Source organism: Betta splendens, chromosome 14 (assembly GCF_900634795.4).
Source record: "Betta splendens chromosome 14, fBetSpl5.4, whole genome shotgun sequence".
Lineage (NCBI taxonomy): Eukaryota > Metazoa > Chordata > Actinopteri > Anabantiformes > Osphronemidae > Betta > Betta splendens.
The window spans coordinates 2062732-2083332 of record NC_040894.2 but is presented as its reverse complement, the minus strand read 5'-3'; the positions used below and the strand labels follow the sequence as shown (position 1 = coordinate 2083332).

The following is a 20601-nucleotide window of genomic DNA, read 5'->3' as shown; positions in this document are numbered from 1 at the left end:
GTCAAACGGACATACAGGCACCACATCCAACATGGATCCACAAAATGTGACAGTGTCAGCGGATGCACAGGTGGTTTATATGGCGCAGACTCACACAAAGCCGACCTAGAACAACGCTGGCTCCCATCAGGCCAGCAGGCGTATCATGATGGAGAGTGTGTGCCTGGTTGGAGGCCTTCACCAGCTACCTGAGGGGCTGCGTCCTGGAGCCCCACCTGGTCTTTGGGAGGCGGAAACCATCACCAGCTCCATTCATCAGCCGCTGTGAGGAGCTTTGCGTACGGTACCAGTGGACCGGGCCGACACACACAGGTGTGGCTGGATGTGCACAAACAGCAACCAGCACAGACGCGCGATCTGCCGCACAACAGCCTCAGTGGCTGCGTTCAAGTCAAGTCTATTCATTTTCCACACAGCGGGCGACTGGGGAATGTTTTCCACCGGAGGACGAGCAGCGTGGGTTTTGGCTAACAACCATCACACAGCTGCCATTTCTGCATTCACGCTCCCTCGTTTCTTCGTGAGATTTACTTTGATGGGAGAAGCGGCCTCTCAGGTTTAGACGAGCAAGTTCCACTTTATGAACACTTTAAATATTACATTCCTAATACGACTAATAGTCAGATACTTAGATATAAAATCCAGTCTTCATATGCTTTGTGTACAGACTTTGGGCAGAAAATGACGCAGCCCTAGGTCTGTTCTAAACGTGTGCCTCATTCAGGCCAATTTGCATCCGACAGCTGAAGGCAGCTGAATTTCCAATAAAGTCACAAATTTGCCGACTAATCATTTTAAAGACAATAACGTGAAGAAGGGCAGAATGAGGGAGGCTGATCAAAGGCAATCAAAACCTTGGTCAGCTTTATAGAAGGAAGTACGGGATGGAAAAGAGGAGTTATTGCACCCGAGGTAAGAGAAAAAGAGCCCAAGCAGCTCCACAGGTACGATAAGGAGAGGACCGGGCGAAAAAGTCATAAAGATGATAACAATCGTCTGGAGACTTTATATTATTCAGCCCGGACACTGGTCTTCAAAGAGCGTCCCTTCGTGCTGCGAGACCCGAGGTCACTATTCACTCATAGGTTTCTCGTGTCAAGCAGCGCTCCACATGCGGCGCCGAGGGCTTTTGTGGAGTAGGTCACAGCCCACTCTGCAGCGCGACTCCTGAGTCTCCCTCACGCAGGAGACAAACACACAATAGCCCAGCGTGGCCAATGGCCAGAGGTTATTCTCTTTAGAAGGAAGAGTAACCGAACCTCCGGGACCTCAACATTTTCCCCTGAAAATCTTTCTGCCATTAATGTGTTTTTTGCTGTGACCCTCAGTTGTTTTTCCAGAGGTACAGATATGAAACATGTTCTTCATTATAGGAGAGCATTCGGTTCTGTATGTGGACCATATCATCACACAGGCACCGGAGCATTAATCACTAAGCACTGAGTTATGGTCCAACTTTAGACCCATAAGTTGGCTGAAAGGTCCACACACGACCAATTAGCGTTAGCATAAAGTTAATGTGATAAACTCTTGATCTATCACCATTAGCATTTTTCTCTTCTCTATTTTTAAGCCGACTGCCTCCAGAAAGTACTTAGACTGCAGAGCTTACATACAATCTGTTTGATCTTCTCTGGTAAATGGGTTAGACTTCTCTGGCTTGTCTTACACGGTTTACACACCAGCTCTATTACTCTGGCTTTTTTCTCTCCCGCCGTCTTGTAGTCTTGATAAATCTGCATTTTAAATGCAGTGTTTCATACAGTAATTTGCCATTTCTTGGGGAAAATTAACATTTCTTACATAATGACAAGCTTGGCCTTTCGCAGTAATTGAGGCTTTGGAGAGAGTCATGGAACGGCGCAGATGTTTAGCAAACGCGTCTCATATTTGGAACCTGAATGCAGCTCTCGTGTAAAGGAAAGTGTGTGCTTGGAGTCATTTTAAAATATTTTGACTACCACGGGATGACTTAAGTGATCAGTAAATATAAAGAGTACAATTACACCACCCCTAAATCAAAAATTAGGTGTTGGTGAAGTTACTTTGGGAAATTGTAGTAGTATAAAATCTTCTAATCCGGGCCGACTTCCCTCTCCTCAGACACTTCCTCCAGCTCCTCCAGTGGAACCCAGGGCGTTCCCAGGCCAGCTGAGAGACAGCATGTCCTGGGTCTTCCCTCAGGCCCCCCACCGGGTGGGACACCTCCCCACCTGAAACAGATGCCAGAGCCTCCTCAGCTGGTTCCTCTCCATGTGGAGGAGCAGCGACTCCTCCTGGGTCACAGAGCTCCTCACCCAGACTCTGGATCTGTCCCTGAACGGTCAGTGAACTGCCTCAAACCTTTCACCTAAACTCCATCTATAATTCAAATGCAGTGTGAACACAGCACATTCAGGCACCAACAGTGTGACTCCTGCTTCCGTACTCACAACAGGCAGAATTAGGTAATATAGTTTCAAAGACTGGTGAGCGCATTAATATCCAGCGTTATCCTGTGAAGCGGCTCTGGATCTGCCAGTCTGCACATCGGCGATTCACACCAGCAGGGAGCCGCTCCATGAGGCCGGGCTGCTCTGGAAGCGGTTCCAGTGGCAGTCAAAGGCAGGATTTCAGGACGCTCTTGGCTTTGCTGATCAAAGGCCCCGAGTTAAAGGGGCTCCGCAGGCCCGATGCAGGCGAGGGTTAGCACGTCGCCTTTCGGGGGAGATTTCAAGGTCCTAATCGCAGTAGAATCAAGGTGATTTTATATCAGTGATGTATCAGGTCAACAGCAGTTTACTACGTTTCCATGTGGCTGCGTTTCCTGGGAGATTTGCACTTCAAACTCTTATTTTAGTTCAAGCTGTTTCTAATTTTATCACCTTCCATAGTAGCTGCTTCAGAAAACGTGTTTGTCCACAGCTCAGGTTTTATTGGAACTAAACACATATACAGAACCGTGCACTGGTCGGACTTTTAACATTAACGCTGCCTAAAAAGGTCTGCAGGGTAGTGGCGTTGCAGCGCCAGTGTATTTAAGGCTGTTTCTGCCGTCTTCACATGTGTTTGTGCTCAGCATCTGCTTCTTATTAACCCAAATACTGGAGCAAAGGTCAGGGCATATCTGTAATTGGTACAATTACATCATCACCAGTAATTCCAGTCATGTCTATCATGTGGGCATTAACTCACGAGAGCCATGAAATATATTACATGCTAATGTGATATGAATTGCTTATTTAAGCCTCGGTCACAGACCAGTGAGTGGGTAAAAGCTTCTAGTCGTCGTCGTGTGCGTGATAAATTAATTAAACCAGATGCTCACGTGTATTTACGATGCACCTTCCCTGTTGTAAATCTCTAATTAACACTGTTGATCCTTGTGTGCTGCCAAATTAAATCAGAACATCTAAGGGATGATTCACAGTCTGTTATTGATAATGGGCTTCAATTAATTGAGTGCTCTTGAAGCATCAATCCTGACTCAGTGGCAGCACCTGCCTGAGTGATTAAGCACGGTGTGCAGTCAGAGGCACATCTGGCCACACGCTACATGTCCACCCAAGAGAAGGATGTGCTGCATGGAGGACATGCGTCATGGCCCCACACACCAAATATAAAGTTTGGCTTTTCTAATGTCTTTGACCGGTTCTACAGAATCACAGGTACAGTTACACTCATTAGAATAATTTAATACAACAGAGACAGAGCTTTAAGGCAGAACTGGGGTCTCTGCAGCTGCGAGCCTTTGTTGAAGCAACGCAGTGGCCTGAATCACTGTCACAAAGCTCAGGAGGCAGAAAGTGTCTCTGTGTTAAATAACTGCAGGCTTGTGCAGGCTCATTGGGCGACTGATTGAGATGTAACGGATGAGAGGAGTAGGAACACACACAGACAAAAGGAGAGCGCCCTCGGTGCATGGAGCGACTGCAGTGAGCTCACCTTCAGGGCGTTGGGAGCAGGAAGAGGGACGAGGAGAGAAAAGTGGGATAACCTTAGGAAAGGGAAGTAAAGACAAAGGGAGTGTAATCACGAAGCTACACAGCTGCAAAACAGCAAAAGCCAGAAAAAGGAAAGGGCAGAAGAACCTCCAGACGAGAGCGAAGACAAAAACCACGGGCGAAGGGTTCCTAGAGGCAGATTTAGGTTTCCGTGTTACACACAGTTTTGGAAGGTGGTTTAGGTCTTAAAGTAACTCAGCAAGAATCGATACAGAAACAAGTTGTTGGCATAAAACCAATGTTCCTACTTCACCATTTAAGTTAGTTAATTTATAATCTAAGAAAGTGAGCGACCAGCAAAGTTACAAGTCTGCAGTATAAATGAAAGAGGAGGAGGAGAGGTTGGGACGGGTGGAGAGCAGGATAAAAGAGGAGAACACGGGGAACAGGATGGGGCCTCAGGGACGAGGAGTGAAGTGGATGAGTGAATAACTAGATGAGGACAGAATGAGAGAGGAGTGAAGAAGAGGGGAGGATAAAGGAGAAGGAGAGAAATGAGTGGACGGCTTGAAGAGCTGGGCTGAGGCTCCAGGGATGCAGAGAAGCAGGTGTAGCTGCAGGGACGGAGCTGCGCTGCTCCATATGTGCTAAAAAGAAGCAGGAGATGGAAGTCGCACAGTGGGCTGTGTGTGTGTGTGTGTGTGTGTGTGTGTGTGCTGTCAACCGAACCCCAACCACAAATGTCCCTGTGCTGCGTTAGTGTTTTATTTTTCATGTCTGTGTATTTTTGCAAATCTGTTTTCTGTTGTTCCGCGCAAGTGATGCAACCACTCTTCAAAAGCAATTACTGCAGCTAAAGTATGCGCTCGTTGTTTACTATGAAAGTGACCTGCCACTCAGGATTTCAATTATCATCCTCTCTGCTGCTCAAGAACGCGGGCTTACAAGCAGAACGCAGAGAAGAATACCATCATGTCTGTCACAGATAAGGTAAGAGACCTGAGCTCTGGAAACAATGGATACGACCACAGATCAGGAGATCTCTTTAATTAATACATGACTGAATCACTAATGCTGAACGACCATGTAAGTGCAGAACAGAGCCTGCGAGCTGACGTCCTCTGGAATCTGGTGAGCAACGAAGAGGCCACGTTAAACACAAACATAAAACTATTGTACGTATCGATCACTGTTTTGTAGACATTTATCGCAACCAGCAGTTTACCTTGAATTAATCACACTTGAATGAGAGTGTTGTTAATGTTAACTCAGGCTTTGCTGGCGAACTGAACTGAGAGCAACAGGAGAGTCTTTCAGTGATTAAAGAGGCATCTGTCAGCGTAAGGTCACGCGTTTGACCACTCGACTAGATGAAGTGGCCTTTTAGTGAGACAAAAAGCCTCCAATCATTTTCTCAAACAAATGCTTAAAAATGTAGAGAATGACTGCAGATGAGTGAGCACTGAGAGGAGGGAAGCAAACAAATTATAGCATTAGCATCGTGAGTAATGAGCAGCCCTGGCTTTCCAGCCAGTTGTAAGTAATTCACTCCAAGCCAGTGACTAATTCATATGAAACAGTACCCGTCACTGAAAAGATCTCACATCGCTGCGCGGTGAACTTGAATAATGCTCACTGTTTTGCATGATAATGACCAAGGCCAAGGATCACACTTCACTCCTCCACAAACTTCATCTCGAGTGTTACATAAAGGACGCGACGCTGGGCGAGTTCTGCAGCAGCAACGTCAAACCTGAAGCAGGACAATAGGAAAGCTTCTCCACTATATGCGCACACACACACACACACACACACACACACACACGCACACACACACACACACACGGAACTGTACCATGCACATCTGTCCATGTTTGCGTGTTTGTGCCAGATGTGATCCAGGAGACACCTCAGTGACCTTGACCTTTGGACACCAAAATCTAAAGATTTCACCCTTAAATCACTTGGAGCCAAATTCGAAGGAATCGACTCTAACGATTACAGGACAGGAGTGAGGTTTGGCAGCGCCACCGCAAATCAGGCCAGCCGGCATCAGCAGATGGAGCCTCACCTCCAGAGGAGGCTGTGGTAACGTGACACCTGTAACGAAGGCGCTGGAACGAAAAGGTCAGCAGCATCCATCCATGCGGCCGCTGCTCTCTGAGGAAATCACGTGGGATGAGCTGGAAAACAATAACACGGACTGATGACTTTCCCAAGGCTGCAGTCAGGGTTGTTCCTCCCTTTGGGTTTCAGAATTAGAGCACTCTACATAGTCAGCGGCCTAGGGAGGAACAGTGACTGGATGAAGCAGACGGGCCGGCGCTAGCGGGATGCTGCACCCGCTAATAATGACCCCCCGGGGGAGCGGTGTCATTCGAGGCACTGGAGCTGCAGTGGCGTCGTCGTTCATGCTGGATGAAAGCGGAATATTGGGGGGAAAATGCTTAGTCAGAAAAATCGAGAATTCAAAGTGAATGTCAATATGCTTTCCTATACATTATGTATGTTTTCAGCCTTATCGTACATGTGTGCGACATTTCTCATACGCTGCACACGAACGCGTCAGCAACTTAGAGCTGCTGTTTACTGGCTGCAGTAAAAGCCCAATAAAGACACTCATTACAGATGACCTCTGACGCCGGTGCACGACGGTGTGACCATAAATCACCCACAGACGTCACACTGACCTTTGCCTAATGAAAGAGAGCATTCCAGCTCCCAGAGCGGAAACTCAGCCACAACAGCTTCTCATTCTCAGAAGTCACACAGAGACAAGTTTATTTTGGGGCCTGGACAGATGCTCTTTGTGTGATGGTGTTTAATGTTTCAGCGGCCCTGGTCGCACAAAGGCCTGCGTGCGGCTCTGGGCCGTCACTCAGTCAGACAGAGACGAGCGAATCAGCGGCTCCAGCCCACAGTGCTGCACTGGTTGTCAGCGTGGGCTCCCTCTCTGCCCTCTGGTCAAACTGTCAAACCGGCAGAGTGGAAATGTATAATCTGACAGCTCACATTACGCAGGACAGTGACGATGTTCAGGCATCCAGTCCCAGCAAGATCAGGTGGAAACAGCGAGGCCGAGCCTGGAGACGTGGTTGTTGAGCGAGGCAGGGAACATGAAAGATGCACGCGGTGAGCTGAGCTTGGGTCGGTTTCACGTGGACCCGCGTCCCGTGTGATGAGCTGAGCACAAACACGCTGTGCACCAGGAGCCTCGGCTGGTGCTCAACACTATTTAAATTATCCAATAATTACACAGTGCACAAGAAGCTGCAAGGCTGGCTAACACCTTATCTGGGAAGGGCTCTGATATTATAAAATTAATGCACTGATTATATGGTATTCTTTTATTATTATAACCTTATTATTATAGCCTTTTCTGGGCTCCCTTGGCTCAGAGTGGCTTTTTAAAATGTCTCTCTCACAGGGCGGCTGAGCAATTTCTGGAAAATTTCCCAAATTTCGAGAGAAGGTTAATTTCTTCAACATCGTGTTTCTGGCACAGACATAATTAAAAATTTTCAAACGAACAAAAAAGAACTATGACAAGGCAACGTGTAGTGGGATCATACAAGGCGACGTGATCTTTTCTACTCCAGCTGGTGAGCATCACGTTCACCATTACTGGACCTTACATGTGGACATGTAGTGTAAATATGGAGGAATACACAAAACAACACAGTCTCAATCACGGTTGAAATGAAAATATAAGAGCAACCGTGCTCCACTGAATATGGGCTAAACGCATACGGAGCCAGGCCTCTGCATGTGTGTGTGCTGGAGACACACTTTTCTTTCCACCCAGGGTCACTTTGCCTCGAGGTGACGCTTGTATTTTTATTTATATATTTTTCCAGGCTCACACTCTACTTAAGCTCTGAACCAATTTAACACAGACTGGGGAATGGAGAGAGAAGCTTGACAGAGTCACTCAAATCCCCGTCTGCAGCGTATTGGGAGCATAGCGAGAGAAATGAGGGTGAGAGATAGGAGCGAAAAGTGGCCTATCAGGTGCGGAGGAATGGGGGAGGAAAGAAATAGATCTGCATGAGGGGGGAGGGAGGGAGCCACGCGTCGGAAAAGGCAAACAGTAAACACTGAGCCATCGTCACCTGTTGGTAATTGGATCTCTGCTTTGACAAAAACATCCGATAAGCAAAGTTTGCAAAGTCGGGTCCAGAAGCACTGACATCCATATGTACATTTCTTTTATGCAGCCATTAAACTGCTGAAATAAAAATTGTAAAATGAAGGGGATGGGCCAAATGATTTCATTTGTCACTTTCTAATTTCTCAGCTCAGAATCCGCTGCCAGGAGCTTTTAAAACGTGGCGTGATGAAGGGTAATAAAAAAAGGAACATGTGACTGAGAAGCGCCAGGAATTATGCAGCACCACCTGTTAACTCAGCAACGCCAAAATGGCTTCCGCTGCACAAAGTCAACGCTGGGATCTGGTATTTACAGCAACAATACAGCCGGCGTGAGTGAGAAATAAAGAGGCCGAGTCCCAGCGCAATTCCAATTCATTCGCTCCCATCTCACATTTCAATTATCAGGAACGCTGCACGCGTCCAGAGCCAACGGCGCGCGGAGGCGGCCATTGTGGGGCCTCAGCACCGCTCACCGCTGAAAGGCGACGTGAGAGGCGCCGGCAGTGTTGTGACAAGCGTGTCAGAATCTCTTAGGCACCAATAAACACTCTTTTCAAGAGAGATTATGTTGCTTTTGTCCTGACAGAAGTGGTGCGTCTTCATTCACGCGAGTGCAGGGAGCAAAACATGATGAACCCGTCGCTGCATATTAGCAAACTCAGGAACAAACAGGGGAAAGGTCTTTGTGGAATTAAAAATCCAAGGACATTCCACGTGTTGTTTGTTGAAGCTGCAGTAAAAGGAAAGCGCGAGGGGGCACCAACAGTAATGTAAAATCAATAACTAATGCAAATGTCATGTGAGCAGCCGGTTGTCAGGACCGTTCAGCAGCTCTCAAATCTCATTTCTGTTAGTTAATTCGACTGCTTTAGCCTTAACGGATACACGCTTTCCCCTTTTTAAAAATAAATAACGTGAGAAAGAAAATATAAACATATTTGTAACGATCGCGAATTAAACACTCGGCTCAGATTCGATCTCTTGCAGTTAATATCCTGTTGCCAACAAGTGAAATTGTTGTGTCTCCTTTATCTTTTGCCTTTTTATTTATTTTTTTTAAACCAAAACCGTCAAAAAAGACACAAACATTTTAAAAGTCTAAACAGTGAAGCAGGTGTCATGTGCACGGATGCGCTGGCTCTTGCTCCATTGAGGGAGGACAAGGAAGCACGGAGCTTTTGGTGCAGTATCCTTGACAATGTCCCACTACCACCACAGCAGGGGACGCGCGCGGCCGAAGAGAGCTTTCTATTTTCATAGGAGAGACTGATGTTTATGAGGCAGGGGACCGGATGCGGACCAGGGGACATCTCTATCTGGGACAGAACATCCATTTCATCCTGCAAATACTTCTACCGTAATGAATCTGCGGGGAGGAAATCAACATAATGAGGTAAGACCCACGTGACCGCCGAGAAGAGAAAATGAGGAGAAAGGTGGTGGGGAAGGAAAAGATGCAAGGAAAGATGGGGCTGGTTGGTCGGCTCGTTAATAAGCCCGCTGTAACAAATAAAGGGCTGCCAGGGGAGGCCGGGGCCGGAGACGCGTGGCAGATCAGCCACATCTGGAAACGAGGAAGGAGCTCGCGCTCATCAACAGCGCTGAGCGGCAGCGCATCAACAACGGGCCTAAACAACGCTTTAGTTAAATGGGCAGCATTCATAAAACATGGGACGGGGATGCACAGCTGGACAGAGGTGTCCAGAGAATCAGGAACACTTCAAAGCGACGACGCACTGCAACCCACTGTCTGTCTCAAAATTAGACTCTTAAATCCAACATCAAATCCTAATCCAACAACCTTGTCAGATATTATTCAACAGACTCAACAGCGGTTTCCATGATCCCACCTCAAATGGGCAGTCAGAGATAAAACCACCACCTTCGCTCCACTTCCAGCCTTTGAGCATCATTTTTTACAGCGTTGTCACAGAAGCCACACACTGTGAAAAAGACACAAATATAATTTTAACAAATCCCAGGTTTCAATTCTTCAGGATAAAACAAATTAGGGAAAGAAAATGAGACATAGATCATCATGCACGGAAGTGTCAGACAAATCTGTCAGCGCCGACACCGCATCTCTATTAAAAGGCGCTTTTTATGGCATGGGTTATTTGGTGAGAGGGGATGTCATCTGTCACATGGTGGGAAAAGGCAACATCCTCAAGGAAAACCCACTTTATGGCTTCAGGCAATTATATTCTAAATGGGTTATTAGGTTTGAGAGCTGCTGGCCTATCACTCTTCTTTATTGCCTGCACACCTTTTGGGGTCAAACAACTTAACTTTGAAGCTGTTTATTAATTTGCCGTTGCTCAGACGACGTGGTGACATCCCCTTTGTAGCAGACGAGCAGAGCGGGGAAAAATACAGCGACAAAGCAAATAATGGGTTATGGCTTTTTGTAGTGAAAATATCTTAATCCTGTTTTGGCTCCTAACGCTGCTGCGACTCAAACTATTGTGTTATTCATCCATTGTTGTGAATGTGCCATCTTATAGGTGTTTTATCGCCTCGCATTGTTGTTATAATATTATTCTAAAAGGTGCATTTACTGTAGGTGCGTATGAATATAAACACAAGCTAATCTGACTGAGAAAAGGCACAAAGAGCCCGGTGACAGCACAGAACCACACCCAGAGCCTCATACAGTCACCTCTGCTAGACTTCAGTGCTCTCAGGTTGATGCCAGCTACTCTTAGAGCTGCTTCAAACAGAATCTGTGGGCACCAGCAAACTAAGCAGCAGATTCATTCACCTGCGCAACTGCGTTGCCTTGAACAGCTCTGAAAACTAGTTTGCAGCATTAAACTCTCTCTCTGTCGTTTCTCTGAACTGCCTTAAGGACAAAAAAATTCATTAAAAACATAAAGCCAGAGGATGGTTGCCCTCTCTCCTTCAAACTTTTCCTGTGAAGCTCCCAAAAACAAGCAATGTTGCGTCATGTAATATGTATATGAAACAGCAGAGGAAGAGCATTAAAGTATAAATAACACAGACTGACATTTAGAAACTCAACCACTATAGTGTGCACCTAATATGTCAGATGAACAATATGAGACAGGACAAAGCAATTTTTCAGCTTCTATGCAAAAAAGTAAAGAGAAGGTCGGTCGTTTTGGGCTTAAAATAACTTTTGGTGCGATGTCCTGAGTGACCTGGTGACGAGGTCGCTGCGAGCGTGTGCCAAACCAAAGCTTATGAATAAACCTTTCATTACCTCAGTGTGTGGGTCGGTTCAGTAGAAACAGACTGTATGCACTAACTGTGCACCGGGAATCACAATAATCCAGACATGATGAGACCAAAGCCGGCGTGAGTGCCTGCCAAACTGCACACGGTGACTTTGGCCACAGGCCTCAGCTGAAGGAGGCTGGCTTTCACAGCGGAGCTCAGGTTTTATCAAGTCTAGGGGAAATCAGCAAAACGGGCCAAAGCTTTGCAGCCACGTGGGTCGGCATCGCTGCAGGAACCGCAGCATCCTGTCTGTGTCAGACGGAGGGATGTTTTCACCCCAAGAGTGACGTCAGTGTGTTCTAATGTGGAGAACACGGCTGCATATACTGTAGTAGCACGCTGCCTTCCTTGAGCCCACACCAGCTTAAACACCAACACACATTCAGGCCTGTTGATCTGAATTAGCTCAGGAACAGGCTCCATTTCTACACGTGTTCATACAAACCGTAACAATGGGCCGACACGTCCTGCGCCGCTGCTCCGTTGTTTTCACTATGAAACGATAATTGTGAATAATGGCTCTGGCAGCGCTGTCAGAGGTATTGAATGCTGTCTGTATGTCAGGTGCAATAATTACTTCCCCACTTACAAAACCGCGCACGCACTTCCCCCGACATCTGACAGATTTCCAGCGTCTTCCTGCTCGACGTCTACGTTAAGCCAAATGCGCTGACTGAACATCTCTAATGTGGATTAGCCTCGGTTGGTGACGCCTGCCACGGATGCCGCTCTAATGCGATAGAGCTCAAAGTGCTATATGTTTGTGTGTAAGGACGTGTTTATCATTTCCATATGCGTGACATGAAGCCAGGCATTTTAGCTCAGGATCCACAGTAATGAATTTGGAGGAGGCAGCACACTTTGCCTTCTGAATAAGCACTGACCATTAGGAATCTGCTTCAGACGGATCAGTTAATCTATTTTAAGATGCCACTACAAGTGATTTAGATGCCAGGAAGCTGCTGGTGATTAGGACAAACTGCCCAGCACGTTTGCAAACTACAACCGATTATAGCAACAAAAAGTCCAGCAGAAAATAAATTAGCATGCGATTAAAGTGCTGACTGTGGGAGCTCCAGTGTCTGTGCGTCGCTAGCGCAACCCTGAGCTACAGGCTTCAGTGCCAAACTACAAATAGTTTCATGTTTTCATCCTAATGAAAAGATGATAGAAGCCGCGACGCTCCACGGTGATTGATGCTTGTGACTGGAGCTCGACAGGTTTGTTTGTACAACGCCGTTTAAAGGAGTCGACATCAAACTGGAGTCAAAGCCTGCGAATTCCCCCGCGGGGATCACATCGTCATCTGGGGGCAATTCTCCCTCGCACAAAGCTTCAAAGTACCAACCTATAGACGCTCGGTGGCGCTGGCGGAACCAGAACCAGCGGCAGACGGGACTGTGTTCACGCAGTAGCAGCAAAACCTCGAGCTTAAATACGTTTACGTGACAACGGCTCATCTACAACCGAGTAACAACTCGGAAACAGGCATCGTTTCATTTCAGCACATTAGTGTCAAATATGTTGGCGGGTGAGTGGATGGAAAACACTGCAGAGATCCAGGATGAAGGAGCTCACGTATGCTTCAATGTGCCCCCGACTGGAGGAGTTTGTGAGGTGGAGGGTGACGGTCAAACCTTTGAAGAAGCAGTCTTTGCTGTGCACCACGTAGATCCGCCTCCTCTCCAGGCAGGCCGTGCGGTACACCTCGCAGTGGTTCTCGTAGAACCTGCCGTCGGAGCCGCACACGGGCACAAAGGACGGGCGGCACTTCTCCTGGCACACGCACTCGGCCCGGCCCGTCTCCGCCATCAGAACACACTGCCGGCCGCGGCCGCAGTAGGTCCTCCGACACGGGCTCTCGTCTGCGCCGGAGAGGGCTGGAGGAGAGAGAGAGGGCGAGAGAGAGAGTGAGAGAGAGGGCGAGAGAGAGGGCGAGAGAGAGAGAGAGGGCGAGAGAGAGGGTGAGAGAGAGGGCGAGAGAGAGAGAGAGAGAGAGGGCGAGAGAGAGGGCGATAGAGAGAGAGAGGGCGAGAGAGAGAGAGAGGGCGAGAGAGAGAGAGAGAGAGAGAGAGGGCGAGAGAGAGCGACAAGGCCCATGAGCAATAATATAAAACAAACTCACAGACAGTGATGAATTACACACACCAGAAATAGCAGAAGCGTAAACTCAAGACAACACTTCCACTCCTGATCACAGTTATGAGAGGGTGCTAACAAGAATCCTCCTTTTTAATTTAAACACAACCTAACTTGCCCCAAATATAACAGCCAGGTGTCCTTATTAGCGCCTCTAAGCAGCCGCTCTCACGTACATGTGCAAATCCGTATACAAACACCCAAAGATACAAATACCTGCGAGGAAGGTGCACTCAAAACGCCAGTCGGGCTCACACGTCGCTCCCACACACACGCTTCAGAGCAGCTCCTGCCCCACACACACTCCAGCACATTCATGGCTGCTGCTTACAACATCTGGCTCCTACGCCTTCATTTAATCCGTTTGTTCATAAAATGAGTGTGAGCTGCAGATCCCGCTAAACTCCACCTCTGAGCCACTCCCATCGCTTCATCAGCTCGACCAGTCAATGTTTTAAAGAATGTGTTGTTCCAACCCAAACTGACTCAATTACAGATGAGACAAAATGAGTTGGGAGTAAAGCGTTGTCTCCAACTGAACCACAGGTTTGAGTTGGCAGCACTTGTTTTTTAAATGTAAGGAATGACTTTGACTTTTATTTCTGCCTTTGATCTTAACAAGCTTTATTATTTGCCATGGAAACTGCCGGCACACAAGGATGCGTGGCTGAAGAACTGTGGAAAATAAATTGCACCAAAATATTCAAACCTACAGTGTCCTGAAGTAGAGTCGAAGACGAACAGCAACAAAAACATGAGGCGATCGTAAAAAAGTAAAAGTACGAAACTTAAAAAACAACATTTGAGGTGAGGGACGATGCGAAGGCAGTTCATGGGTTAATGAAAATGAGCACAGACCCCAAAGGACGGCGCAGACATTGTGTTGATGGCGTTTTGAGGTTTAAGATGCTGGGAACAGGTCAGGCTCTATTATTCTTCCGTGGACTAAGGCTAAAAACCATAGTGGCTTAACTTGAAAGAGCGAGGCCAGCCTTTTATAATCAAACCGCTGAAAACAGAAATTGAATTTGACTGGAGTATAATCATATCTCCACTCTCAGCATATTCAATAATGGAGGTAATGCGCTGCAGCCGGAGGACAAAAGTCCCTTAATTACATAAAGGCGATTTCAGGACTGACACAAAGCTCACACATGTACACAAAAACCGCCTAATACACAATCACACGTTTGTCAGAAGGCAGCAGACGAGCACAGAACAGCATCAAAACACAACACACACACACACACACACACACACACACACACACACACACACACACACACACACACACACACACACACACACACACACACACACACACACACACACACACACACACACACACGATAAGCTATTAATTAAATGACAAGTTCTAATAATCAATCATCACTTTTACTTTAACATAAATTAGGCATCCAGGAACTTTTAATTACATTTACCATTTTATAGTCGATAAAAATAATAGCCTCCATGTCTGACCTGATGTGGAACCACTGTATTCACCATAATTAGTATCAGGCATGTGTAACAAAGCTCTGGGACTGCAAGGTGTGCCAGGTAAACACCCAGAGGGAAGAGGAGGGGGGGGGGTGACGGGGAGAAGACAGGCTCAGTTCCGTTTTAGCCAGTTTACTAATTGTTCTGCATGTCTCTGCAAAGCATCTGTGGGAAATGCAAAGCAGCGCGGCTCCCCTGCGACCTTGCTGTTCGTGTCAAGGTCGGGGACGATTACAAGATCGTTTGTATTCTCCGAGCGTGGGAGATTAAACGCTTAACTACAAGCGTCCAGCGGCAGTTGGCCACCGGCGGCTGCTGTTCCTCTGCCGTCGCACCCTCGCCCTCCCCCACTTTCTTGCACAGAAAAGAGCACAAAGACCGGAGCAGCAGAAACAATGGAGCGGGGACGTTTACAGCGCGGAAGCCGGCTGACATTTAGCTCAGTCCTTACATTCACACTCATCCCGCTGTAGCTCGTTTGTCTCATGCTCTCTTGGACCATGTTGGCTGCAATTGTTGCTTGTTTAAGAGGCTAAAAGTGGGACTTGATAATCCTCCAGTCTGAGCTCTGCGCTGAAGCGGCTCCTCTGAGTCCAGACTGGGCGTCCGCGTCCCGTCTCGGCCGCGTCCCTCAGTCCTGAGCTCAGCGTCTGTAAACTCACTCTGTCTTTTTGTCGCCGCCCGTCTGGTGGCGAGTTGTGCGTGGCTTCAGGGACATGGAGACGGGGCATTGTCCACTGTAATCAGAGATTTCCAGGACACGCGACGCAAGGATCTGTGCCGACGAAGCCACGGGAACGCGAGGGAGCTGCACAAAGCACGAGGCCCGTTTTCCTTATCGGCCTGACATTTTTGGACAGACAAAGATAAATTTCCCATTTCATTTCCCTTTATGCAGGACTAAGTGGATGAGAGCAGAACTGGAGGCATAGCAGAACTGTCTGCCTGACTGACTGACTGCCGTTTTATTGGCAGAAGACGCTACAACGCTGCGTTGCAGCATGATTGTGATGAAACCACTGGTAATTTGAATCCAGAGCAAGGCGTCCAAAGTAATGTACAGTGTATACACACACACACACACACACACACACACACACACACACACACACACACACACACACAACCTGAGGTCAGATTTAAGCTCTTTTTATCCGTTCAACATCTAGAATCAATGTCAAACTTGATATCTCTGAGAAAGACACTGCTGATCTTCTTAATACTGTGAGTAGAAGAGCAAGAACATTTGCATTTGCTCTGAGACGAGACTGTACAGCATGGAAAAACCCATCAGTGTGACATTTAAGGACAAAGACAGTTTTAATGTGGCTAAGCAAGCGTCCATGTACAGCTGTGTAGCACGTGTCCAGGTAGATGGTGTGTGTGTGTGTGTGTGTGTGTGTGTGTGTGTGTGTGTGTGTGTGTGTGTGTGTGTGTGTGTGTGTGTGTGTGTGTGTGTTTAAAGTACTTACTCCAAAAAGCTTTGTCACATCTGCTGATGCTACAGATCACTATTTGCGCCGAAGCAGCTGTAGATAATTAAATTCAGAGACGCATCGTCAAACCTCGTCAAACCTTCGGACAAAGCGTTTCTGACACACACATCGTGCTGGAAAACCAACGGCCACGGGAGTCTGCGGTGGGAGACGCTGTGCTACACAGGAAATGCTGCACTGCATCTGAATCTGAGCGACTGCTTAGTACAAAACCAGGAAAGTAACAGTGTGATGACACTGCACACGCTTTATGCTTTAACACAACACGACAAAAAGTTGGTCATTTAAAGACAAATCGCGCTAATCGCATTCAAAACAAGCCGAATAAAAAGGCACATTTATCCTCTTTTTTATATTTATCTATTTTAAAGGAGTGAGTTATCAGGCGTCAGTAATTACACTCATTTCCCTGCACTGGTTTTATGTCACACGCACCTTGTCTACAACAAGTGAGCGGTTCTGTAAAGCTATTGTTAGAACAGCTGCTGGAAACACCTGCTCAGCTGGGACAGATGTCCCAGGGACATGTTGCGCCCACATAATTAGGAGTGCTAAACTTCCTCTGGTCCAGTTTGGTGCCGACACAAACCAGGAATATTCATGGCCAACATTAAACACAGTGAGTAAGACTCAACCAGTGGTGTAAACGGATCCAGCATCCTCCGGCTGCCGTCTGCCTGTGTATAATCTGTCCAACCAGTGTTCTAGTTATTGTCAACAACGGGTCAGAACCTCAATTAAGGTATTTAAAACCCAGTTACATGAAGTGGATGTAATATAAATGTTTAATCACACGATGAAACCCACTCTCTGGACACTAGGGGCTAAAGAACCACCACTAAATGAAGTAACTTGAGAAGATAATTACTTTTAATATTAACTTCCTATCGGAGCCATTTTCCTCCATTAAGTGCTGCAAATGACCTATTACTGTACTTCAGCAACCTCTTCCTTATCGGCAGGTGAGCAGCACCTCAGGTTGGAACCGTCTCACTCTGATCCTGGTGAAACGCAGAACGAGGAGCTGACGAGCTTCGTTGCACTGCCCTTCAGAAAACAGGCATAAAACTAAACGCTAAACGAAGCCCATCTCTAGAACAACGGTGCACAGAGGGAGCAGATGACTCAGCCGGGATCCACGCGTCGCAGGGCTCATCAGGCTGCTTCAGCTGATCGGCCCGTATTGATCTTCTGATCCCTGTGCACCTTCACAGCGAGGCTGCTGCTGCTTCACCAGCAGACACAGGTTTGTCTGGGTCCCAACAACAGTGAACAGACAGCTGAGCTGATGGCTCTTCATCTTTATGTCTAATCAGGGTGGCAACAGGAAGCTAAACTGACCTACAGCCACAACAATGTACAAGATGCTGAAACAGAAGCCATTTCCTCCATGACGAGGTCGCAGTCTGCTGAGCTGTGCCTGTGTCCGCACTGACTGGTCCATGGCTTCAGTCTGAAAGTCGAGTGTCTGCTTTGTTTATGGAGATAATGTGCAGTTGTACCCGGTGCGAGATGAACGCCATCTGCCTCAGCTCCAGAGGGATGGAACTTCTGAGGCATTTCCAGTCCAGGTAGATGGTGTGTGTGTGTGTGTGTGTGTGTGTGTGTGTGTGTGTGTGTGTGTGTGTGTGTGTGTGTGTGTGTGTGTGTGTGTGTGTGTGTGTGTGTGTGTGTGTGTGTAGAAAAATGGCACCTGTTTTAAAAAGACCACAAACCTGTAATTGATCTGAAAAGCTCAAATGTAGGTGCACGTCGTCTATTTATTATTAAGTGCAATTTTAACACCGAAGCCGCCTTGGAAACATCGGACCTGAGCATCAGTGCTGCTCCGCTGCCACACTCATATTTCCACATTAAGGCCAGCATGGCCCAGGATGAAATAGACCCTCAGATGTGTTTTTCTGAAGAGGGTTTGAGTGAGCGCGGGCAAACACTATGTCAGCCGTGAGAGGAGTCGCCTCACATCGTAGGAGTCTGCGGCGCACAAATGAAATACACACAGGTATTTGGAGCCACAATATCTTCAAGGCTTAAATCAAATTTATTTCTGTGTTTGTGGCCACAAACAGACAAGTATGAGTGAGAAATGCAGCAGGTAAAGAATGCAGTCTGTGAAAAAATGCGTGTTCCCCACCAATTAAAAAGTAGAGCAATAAAAACTCCCCGATACGTTTCTACACTGTTTATCATCAGCAGCATCCTAATCCCTTCTATCCATCTTTAGCCCCATCTTATTCGTCTCTCTATTTATACATCTGCCTGCTATTTATACTGCATTTGTGCTGACACCTCATCTGCACCTCCCTCCCTGCAGGGCTCTGGGAGAAGAGACCAAGCGCCCCCGATGGCCCGCTCCCACAGTCGAGATGAATAATAGCCCCCGCAAGGTGAGAGGCTGCAGAGGTGAGGAACAGAGGTGGGACAGAGAAGATCAAGAGGCTTGTAAAAGCTTGTGCTGCTGGGCGGCTTCGCTTGCTCACTGCTCTCAACAGATAAAGATAGTGTTGTGAAATAAATCCTGTGTGTCCATTTAGAGGGGCACAAAATGACTGACCACAACACAATTTAGCAGATGGGGGAAGGAAATGACTGCATGGAAGCCCAAACAAAGCTGCTCCGGGTTCCACGTACAAATGTGCTGGTTTCAGTTAGAATATGAATGTGACTGTTGTATTTAATCCAGGCTTTTAAACAGAAAAGCAACATCCACTAATTGTGCAGCAGCTATAAATACGTTTTAAAAGCACATTTATTTTAATGGAAATGGCTGAAGTCTAATGGAAATAACCAAATGCATGCATCCAGCCTTTCACACTGACGTGAAGTTTATAGTCAGAACTGGATTCCTAATGTAATAGTCTATTTTTTTTTTTAAAGAAGTGTGCAAAAGTTGTTTTATGCTGACTGTAAAACAGTGGTAATAACGTGGATAGGAACGTGTAAATGTGTGGCACGCTGCTGTCAATTTAAAGTTGTGTAAGGTCTTAAACCTGGATTTGGCGCTAGTTAAAAAAAGCTGAATTGAGTTGAAATTGTCTCCCACAAGTCATTGAATGTTATAAGTGCAACCATCCTGTCCAGCGTGAGGACCGTCCTGTACTGTAGTTTGCTGAAGGCGCCTTCGTAGAGTTTACGTCCTGAAGTCTGTCAATGATGTGGGCTGAACAATGACAACCTAATAACAGGAGCCTGAGGCGTCAGACACTGTGCATGCGGGAAACCAAGTGGTACTTGTGCCTACATATAGTGGAATAAAATTCATTTCACATCTGCAGGTGACCAGTCCAGGAGAACGGTGATGAACACGACGGCTGAGGCCGGTATTTGAGAAAGATTAGTATTATCCAGAGACCCTCTGTCTCGGCAGACGCGGAGGAGTCACACAAGATTAAAATGCCAGATGACCCGTGCTAATATTACAAATCACCGGATGTCCCCAAAGTCGTATTAAAGCTGGATGAAGGGGGGTTTTCCACTTTACCTCTCACGCTCTGCAATCACTGTACAGAGTTGGACTGGAGGATATGTGCAGATATGACAACGCAGCACATCCAGTATCGACTGTGTTTTATGTCTTTGTGCTTGAACAAGTACAGAATGATACCGTACACGTAAAGCTGCATCTTACAACTGTTTTGTTCCAACCAATTTGCATATTTATTTCTCAGCAACTAGGCCTCGTCATCAAGTCTGCTGCGATTGTGAGGCTGTTGAAGTCAGACTACAGCAAGACTGGTAATGAAGTGGAGGCCTCTCCATTCAGCAGCGCTGTCATCAATGTGCAGACGCAGCTGTAGTGCTCAGGCTCAAACACCTTGTCTGGATGCTAAAGAGAAGCAATAAACTTAAAAACTACAGGGAACAAGCAGCTGAAAAACCTGGCGGATGCTCATACACAATTACTGAGGCAGCGTTATTCTGACGGTAATAGTATCGGACTGCAGTCACAATATACCTGACAGCAAATACACCGGTGGGACCTGCTTGATAGCGTTTGGCTTGCTAGTGTATGGATTCAAATGTGTGCACGGAGCTCCAAGTCTAACGCTGCAGGAGTGGGTGTGTATAAACCTCTATCAGCAGCGTTGTAACCTTCGATTATGTTGGTGCAAATGTGGTCACATAAGATGTTGATCCAGTCATTTAAATCG

General features: G+C 47.0%; 1 protein-coding gene across 3 annotated transcripts in view; it reads right to left on the bottom strand.

The window, feature by feature from the left end:
- fstl4 (follistatin-like 4) overlaps positions 1 to 20601 on the bottom strand; it is a 113782-nt gene that overhangs the window by 51962 nt on the left and 41219 nt on the right. For all 3 annotated transcript variants that reach the window (XM_055514554.1, XM_029172794.3, XM_029172795.2), the window contains one exon: positions 12953 to 13195. In XM_055514554.1, the coding sequence (XP_055370529.1) occupies positions 12953 to 13195 (243 nt within the window). The remainder of the gene's footprint in view (positions 1 to 12952; positions 13196 to 20601) is intronic.